This window comes from Neurospora hispaniola (assembly GCF_033458365.1).
Source record: "Neurospora hispaniola strain FGSC 10403 chromosome Unknown B0T23scaffold_6, whole genome shotgun sequence".
NCBI lineage: Eukaryota > Fungi > Ascomycota > Sordariomycetes > Sordariales > Sordariaceae > Neurospora > Neurospora hispaniola.
The window spans coordinates 2,128,837-2,136,768 of NW_026944411.1; the positions used below are offsets into that span (position 1 = coordinate 2,128,837).

General features: G+C 52.1%; 1 protein-coding gene and 1 non-coding gene across 2 annotated transcripts; one reads left to right on the forward strand and one right to left on the reverse strand.

Moving 5' to 3' along the window:
- Nucleotides 1-2,162: 2,162 nt before the first annotated feature.
- On the forward strand, nt 2,163-6,797 carry B0T23DRAFT_197242 (uncharacterized protein). Its single transcript, XM_062833317.1, has 2 exons — nt 2,163-3,011; nt 3,112-6,797. The coding sequence occupies exons 1-2, from the start codon at nt 2,281-2,283 to the stop codon at nt 6,548-6,550; spliced, it is 4,170 nt and encodes a 1,389-aa protein (XP_062690955.1). The 5' UTR covers nt 2,163-2,280; the 3' UTR covers nt 6,551-6,797.
- Nucleotides 6,798-7,450: 653 nt separating this feature from the next.
- On the reverse strand, nt 7,451-7,536 carry B0T23DRAFT_t281. The gene has a single exon. It is a non-coding gene; the product is annotated as a tRNA-His (tRNA).
- Nucleotides 7,537-7,932: the final 396 nt, after the last annotated feature.

Consider the following 7,932-nt stretch of genomic DNA (forward strand, 5'->3'; position numbering starts at 1 on the left):
ACACATATGTATACTGTTTCATGGTATCAATAGATGAATGTTGCGTCTCATGGCTTGAGCAGTCACATTTGCCCATTTCATTGGAGACATCATGACCATGTCAACAACCATCATCAAAGGACAGCCGGCCTTCAATGAAGCAAATAAACTGTCGTTCCTTGTTGTCAACAATGACTTTTACATCAACCGCGTTCGGCTCCGACGGTTGCATGCATAGTGGGTTGTCGCAGTGGGCGCTTTCATGATGGACAAAAAGTCGCACAACTCCCGTCGGTTTTTTTTTTTTTTTTTTTTTTTTTTTTTTTTTTTTTTTTTTTTTTCGGATGACATGCCGGCCATCTAGAAGAGCTGGGAGAGGGGCCGGCGCTTCCAAGGCACATCATCACGGTCTGATGGTGCAAGATCGACTTCGCGTCGCTGTGAATGAGATCGCGGTGGCCGCCGAATGAAACGGCCTTTGATACTACTCTCTTGCTTCTCCCAAACCCCATGAGACCTACCCAAAGAGCCACGGCAGGATGAGGGAAAAGCTTGAGTGATTGAAGGCCAAAACTCAGAAGAAGAAAATCACGTGCCCTTCCATGCCCCAGCTGTCATACCGCATGGTATGTCATTTTCCCGTTCTCGACATGTCTAGAGAAAATCGCCCCAAAGCGGTGGTAAAGCTCCATGTCAACGGTCCGAACCCATTGGGCAATTCAACATGAGATCAGTCAAGCCCACGCCGGCTTTCACGGAATTATATTGAAAGAGAGCAAAGAAAACGAAGGACGTTGCTATCTTCGGGCTACACTAGAACTGGAATCCCTGTCGTTACTTTTATTAATTTACTCCATCGCAATCATGGTAAAAAGCATGGGCGCTTCCCGGGGCTTGCCAAGTTCCCGCCCTTTGACGCCATCCCGTTTGGCACTACGGGAAATCGTCTCGCTCACCTACCCAGGCTGCCTTCAGCATTAACCTCATCTTGAGGTCTTTCTTTTTTTGTTTTGTTTCGCAGATTCATGGCTCATATGACTCGCACATGGGTACCTTGTGGTTTCCGTGTCGAGGCTCACGAACCAGGAGACCCAAATCGAGGTTGAGCTGAAGAACAGAACGAGCCCCTTTGGAAGCTGCATCCATGACGGAATCCCGATCCCTCCAATTCCATCCAGGCCTTGGGCAAGGTCATAAAAAAAGGACAATGGGCTGAATTGACAATGGAACCCCCTGACAAGACGTGGTGATTGGAGAGACGAGATCGAAAGGGCCGTGCACGGTTGCAGGCCAATCTGCAAGGTACGAACGGCGTTGCCCAATGGGCAGGAGCGCTGCAGCCCGGAGGACCACTGGGAAACACGACCGGAAGTGGAGGTTTGTTGCGTTTCCACTTGGGGCGTTTTCTGTTGCGCCATCCCACTTTGTTTCAATTCTAGGTCATCGCCTTTTCGGATGTCCTCTCCTTCCTCTTGACCCAATGGCGCCAATGAGCCGTCTCTGTCACGGCAGAGCGCGACTGCTACTGGCGAGCGCCAGCGGCATGTGGGAGGAATGGAGGGAGGAACAGGCCGGTGAAGAGAGAATTCAGTCAAGACCCTGAAGAGCCGGCGTCAACAGAAAGAGAGAGGGAAGTTGCCCCCTTTTGAATCGGCCAAATCCTCCAATCCAATAATATCCTGCAACTCGTTTACTCGCTTGTTCTTCTCCCAACCCGCCCGCGCGAAATTGTTCCCTCCACTTCTTCCATCAAAGATAATCTGGGTACCCTACACATTGGACCCCAGGACCCCCGGCGCCTTGTCACTCTCTTGTTGTCTCTTCCAGGTGGAAGATCTCACTGACTTCCGGACTTGCGCGTCCGCCGTCAGCCTGTCACGTTCGCTCGTCTCTTGCTCTTTTCGTCTCGCTCTCTCCCTTTCTGCGACCTTTCCCTTCCCGCCCTTCTTTGAAAGAGGGAAGTGATTGACTGTCCGCCAATTACACTAATTGGAACCTCTGATCCAGTCCTTGCCTTGTCCAAACCCCCAATCAAGCCCATCCAATCGCGGCCGACCAAGCCCATGATGAGGATGATCAGGTCCCCGTTGTAGATTCGGTTTCGAATTTCAAACTCAAGGCCCGTTACCCAGACCAGCCGTGGAGATCATCTCTAGCGACCTCGCTAGACCACCAAACGCCACTACCGTCCGCGTTGCAGCAGATACCACCCGGGCACTTTAGCACCGCACCCTGACCTTAGTTGACTTGGGGTCATTTCCTTCTTCATATACTACCGTTGCCCTAGCCTCAGCCACCATTATGGCTCCTTTCGTCCCTTCTTCCCCTGACGAGAGAGGGTTCGATTTTGGCCCTGCTCTGCCTCTTCACTATCATCAAGAACAACAATACCAAGAACAACAACAACAACACCACCAGGAACAACATCACCATCCACAGCTCGACACGAACCGCGCTGCTTCGCCCGAGGCTACCACTCTCCTTAAATTCTCCCCGCCTCCTGCACGTTCAGCCGTCGTCGAGCCTGTTGGTGCCACCCCCGCTGTGTCGTCCGCTAGAACACCACCACGTTTCTCAAAGGAATACCCACAGCTGCCGTCCCTTCTCCCGCCACACGGGCTCGGACCTTCGACATCGGACGAAACAGAGGAAACACTAGACCAACTGGAGACGGACCACCAGTTCCCTCCACTACCTACCATCTCCGACCAACGTCCGACCCCGAGTCCCAGCAAAGGCCGGTCCCAAAGCCTCGCTAACACCCCGGCCCCCATCAAGCGCAAGCCGTTATCATCCTCGGCTTCGCCCTTGGCCACCCGCTTCTCGTCTCCGGGAAGGAACTATCTTGACATCATCCGCGATCTTCCCCGTCCCGAGTCCCGTTTCTCGAGATCGTGTTCTTTGGATAGCCCTACTCTGTACGAATTCCCCGCCAAGTTTGGTCCTCCACTTAATCCTCCTCGTTCCTCGGCTGCTGCCCACGCTTCCGATTTACCGGCGGATTCCGAGTCTAGCAGCAACAACCAACGGTCGTAAGTCCTTTGTATATCCGAGAGTCCGGTTCAGGTCATAGTCGTCTAGGCAGGCTAAATGCGGGTGAACAACAAACTGACCTTTTACTGTTCCATGTAGATCAAGCACCGTGTCCGATCGTTCTGTACAGCTTCAAGGCCCCTGTATCTCTAATACCGGCAACCTGCAGCCCACAAAGACTTTGAAGGAGAGCCCGATTATCTCATCGGCTCAGACAGGGGGCCCATCGTCAGTGTCGCCAGATCGGCATATAAGCGCCGACAGCCTTGGTGTGACCACTCGATCATTGGACCACAACCTCGATACGTACTACAACGACGAGGTTGCGGCTCCCTATACTAACGCCACCGCGACGATTAATACGCACTTGCAAGAGACACATGACAGGCGCAATCCCATAGTTAAGCCCAGTACCATGTCGCTGTCTTCTCGAAAGTCTCCCCCTCCACATCTAAATCTTGCGCCAGCAGAAGATAGTGACCATCGACAACGGGCCTTTCCGCTCGTTTCAACCCCGGGTGAAAACAATAATCTTAACAGACCTCTGCCAAAATCGCCCGCCTCGTCCCAATTGGACGCCAACTTCTATGGCAACTGGGCTACCACGCCACAATCTTTCACAACCGAGTTCTCGGAAGACAAAGAAGACATTTCGCCCATCCCGTCCCCTTCTCCTCATTCTGTGAGACGCTCAACCCTACGGACGCTTGCAGATGAATCCCCACGCCTGCTCAGGACACCTAGTCATACCAATGCGAAAACCGAGAGGCCGCTAGAGTACTGCGAAGACTACCTACAGACGCCGCCGCCCAGTGAGACGTCGCAGTATCAGATCGACGAAATGGAGGACGAACTGAAAGCCATTGGCGCCGAGTTGGCTGCATCCATTCGGCGTGAAATGGACTTGGAGGATCTGGTGGACAAGCTACAGGAACAGGTCAATAACGGCAACCCTAATGAATCCGGGAGAAGAACAAGCGACTACTTCTCCGACTCTGGACACAGTTCATCAAAATTTAGCGACTATGATCAAGCCAAGGAGGAAATTACTGTGCTCAAGCGCAAAGCGGAGCAGGAACGAGCGCAAATCAGACTTGAGCTTACCACCAAGCTGCAAGATGAGCGGATTAGGCGCCGTGCCCTCGACGAACAGATCCAGGAACTTTCAAAGAGGGCTTCGATGATTGATGTTGCCAAAATACAAAACGAGGAAACCAGTGACAGGATCAAGGAACTCGAGGCCACATGCGACGACTTGCGACGAAAGCTCTCCGAAGAGCGTCAGACGAGGGAAAGCCTGGAAGACCTCCTCGGTGACATCAAGGGCAAGTTGGAAAACACGTCAAACGAGCGAGACAAGCTCGCCTATGATGCGACCAGGCTGGAGCAAGAAGTACAATCTCTCAAGACGGAAAATGAGGAGCTTGGTAAGATCCAGGAGGAGGTCGATCTCCTGAAGGCTGAGAATGCCGAACTTGGCAAGTACCGCGACGAGTACGAACACCTTCAGTCCGAACACGCGGAATGCGGCAAGCTCGGAAATACGGAGTTCGCTAAGCTGCGAGATGAGTTTGAGCAGTTCCGAGCTGAACACACAGGATGCGATCGACTGCAAGAGGAGCTCCAAGCACTGAAGTCAGGAGACTCAAATGTCGTAAGGTTGCAGGAGGAGCTTCACGCCATCAAGCTCGAACATAGCGAGTGCAGCAAGTTGCACGACGAGGTTCAACTGCTTAAGTCTACAAACGCTCAGCTCAGCAGCCAGCAGAATGAACTTCAGTCATTGAGAAGTGAAAGCGCAGAAATCGACGACCTGCAACAGGAGCTCGAGGCGCTACGTTTTGAGAACACGGAGCTGCGCAAGTTGGAGCAGGAACTGCGCACTTTGAAGTCGGAGAACAACGAGCTCAAAGAGACAGGAACCCGCATGTCGATGGTCCTTTCCCGTTCAACATCAGTTGCAGGCACAAATAGCAGCTCTATTAAGAGAGCCGGCCGCCCCATGTCCCTTGCCCGGTCAAACACTACAAAGCACCATGTTGTTGCTGCTGCTGCTGAGCCTCGTGGTGAGATCCTGGCCGACAGGCTAAAGGACGTCGAGGCACAGCGCGACGCATTGCACCGTGCTCTGCGCAGTCTCCTTGAGAGACAGGAGATCCAGAATCGCGAGAACGCCAAGAGAATCAAGCTTCTCGAGCAGGAGCGTGACCGTCTTCTCTCGTCTTCCCCTCGTGGTGGATACGAAAAGGAGGTGGCCAACCTTCGCGATGAGATCGCCGTCCTGCGTCGCCGGGCTGAGGAAGCCATTGACCAGAAGTGGGAGGTCGAGAAGGGTCTGGGTGGCCTCAAGATGAACCTTGACCGCGCCGAGCAGGAAATCACCTCCCTGCGCAGCCTTCTCAGGGAAAGAGACATACTTATTCCCGAGGGCTTCGCCCGTAGCAGCTACATGTCCAATTACAGCGACAATGACGCTCTTGTTCCGGTGTCGTCAGCGTCCCTGGAGAAGGCTTATGCAGACTTGCAAGCCACCTACAGTGAAGCTCTCGTCCGTATCAAGGACCTCGAGGACAGCACTGCATCCAACGAGGCAATGCAGCTCGCCATTGCTCGCCTTGAGCAATCTCTCTCGACTGTTGTGACGGAGCGTGACATGGCTCGTGAGGATAACGTTGCCCAGCTTGCCGAGCTCGAATCCCTCCGAGAGTCCGAAAAGCAACACATTGACGCCGAGCTCACTCTAGCTGAGCAACTGTCTGACTCGGCCCGGCGTGTCGAGGAACTCGCACAGCAAGTGCGCGCTCAGCTTGCCATCAACGCTGCACTCCGCTCGAGGCTGGCCGATACCGTTGCCCGCGGTGAGGCCAACCAGCGCGTAAGCACGGAGCGCATTGCCAGTCTCCAGAAGCGCCTAAGGGAGCTTGAGGAACAGGTGATTACCGCGCAAACCAATGCTGAAGAGCGCGTGAACCGCCATGAGGAAGAGCTGCAGACGCTTAAGGAGAGTCATAGCATCCACCTCCTGCGTCTGCGCGATGGGCCTGCGGGCTCGGCAGCCGCCATGCGTGGTCTTCCCCCGCGCTCATTCCCGCCCAAGTCTCCCCTCAGCCCCATGTTCAGCATGAGCCTGGCGAGTAAGAGCGATGCCACTCCCCGTACCACTCGCATGTCGAGCCCTTTTTTACTTTCATCATCTTCTTCCTTTTATTCTAACTCGCATGCCTCGACCTACCTTCGGCCGCGGGCCTCTGGAATTCTTTCATCGGCTGCCGCCGAGGGCAACATGGCCGAGGACGTGACTACGCTCAAAGCCCGCGTCGCCCAGCTCGAAGGCGCCCTGATGGCTGCCGACTCGGAAATGCAGGAAGTCGTCAGTCGCATGAACATGGCCCAGATTGAGGTCATGACTCTCCAGGAAGAACGTGAGGAGGCGGTTCGCCAGACCAGAAAGCTGCAGAAGATGATGGAGGAGGAGAGGGTCAAGGTCTTTAACGAGCGGTTCAAGAGCTTTGCGGGCGCTACGGAAGTCAGGGCTTAGGAGACTGAACTTGTTTGTGATGAGAAAGGAACAGCAACAACAACAACAGCAGCAGCAGTAAGGCAAAGGAAGAGGTATAAAGGTGACCATGGCTATGACTATAGAAAGTTGAGGGAAGGATGGGAAAGGGGGATACAGATGGGGTTGGGTAGGGTGGTGTTTTGAGATAACGCCTTTTTTTTGGCCCTTTGGGTGAAGGGGGAAGCAAGCATTATATTTTTTGGATTCTGATTGCATAGCATTGGGGGCTAACATTTCTCTTCTCCGTCCAAGAACAGGACCTTTATACATTGTTATTTTCTTGGACAATACTTGTATATAGGGTTTTCTTGGGAGGGCGTGCACGCGTTTCAAAAAGGTTTGGAGGAGGGAGAGAAATGCGCAAAAGCATTGTATAACATACCAACGCAGGTTTGAACAAACACCTGCTCAATGTACTATCCATCGTACGTATATATTATACCTAACTCTTAGTTACAAGCATCAGGGGAAAGATGGTCTTTTGGACAGGTTGGCGGTGGTGTAATGTTAAGGTGCTGTTCGGGAACGAGGACAATGCTGTCTATGACTATCAATTCTGTCTGTTCACTGTGATTGTCTTTCAACGAGATTGTATGGCCCAAAGGATGCTAACGCTGATTCTTTCCTCTACCTCTTGTATCATTCGCGTGTTCATCGTCATCGCTACCCGGCATTCAGTTCCTTTCATCTCGAGTCACAGCAAGATAGCATGAAATACAACCAACACCACTATTCTCTCTCGCAGACTTCCAAATATGACTTTCTGGATTTGTGAGCGATCTATTTCTTGAATTCAAAGATTTTAAAAAGCAAATCTTTTCGCAGAACATCAAGCAAAAGAATAAAGACGACTGTGAGGAATCCAAAAGCGCAAAAAGATGGGATTGCCAGGAATCGAACCTGGGTCCTCTCGGATCGCTGTGAGAAACCACAACGAGAAGTACTGACCACTATACTACAATCCCTGTTACTGTTGATGGTTTGCTTGTCTAGGTGGGTCTATATACTTAGCAGTACTGATCCTGGCCGCTTCGCTCTCTCCCCTCTGCCACTGCTCTTGGGTAGTGTAGCAAAGCCTCCCCCGCATGGGAATTCCTTTCTTCCATCTGATCTTTCAAATACTATAGAAAAAAGAAAAAAAAAATCAAAAAATCCAACTTCTTGTGATGCTATAGGTGGATGATCAACTACCACACATTGGTTTGGGCGAAAGAAGTAGTGTTAGTTTTACTTATCAGGAGTGAGTGTTTTTCCCTTCGGGTTTGTCATTATGGTTACGGACTCAACAACAAAGAAAGAAAAAAAAAAGAGAAGATTGCACCTCCCGTCGCGCTGTTTCCTATGCCGCCTATGATAGATAC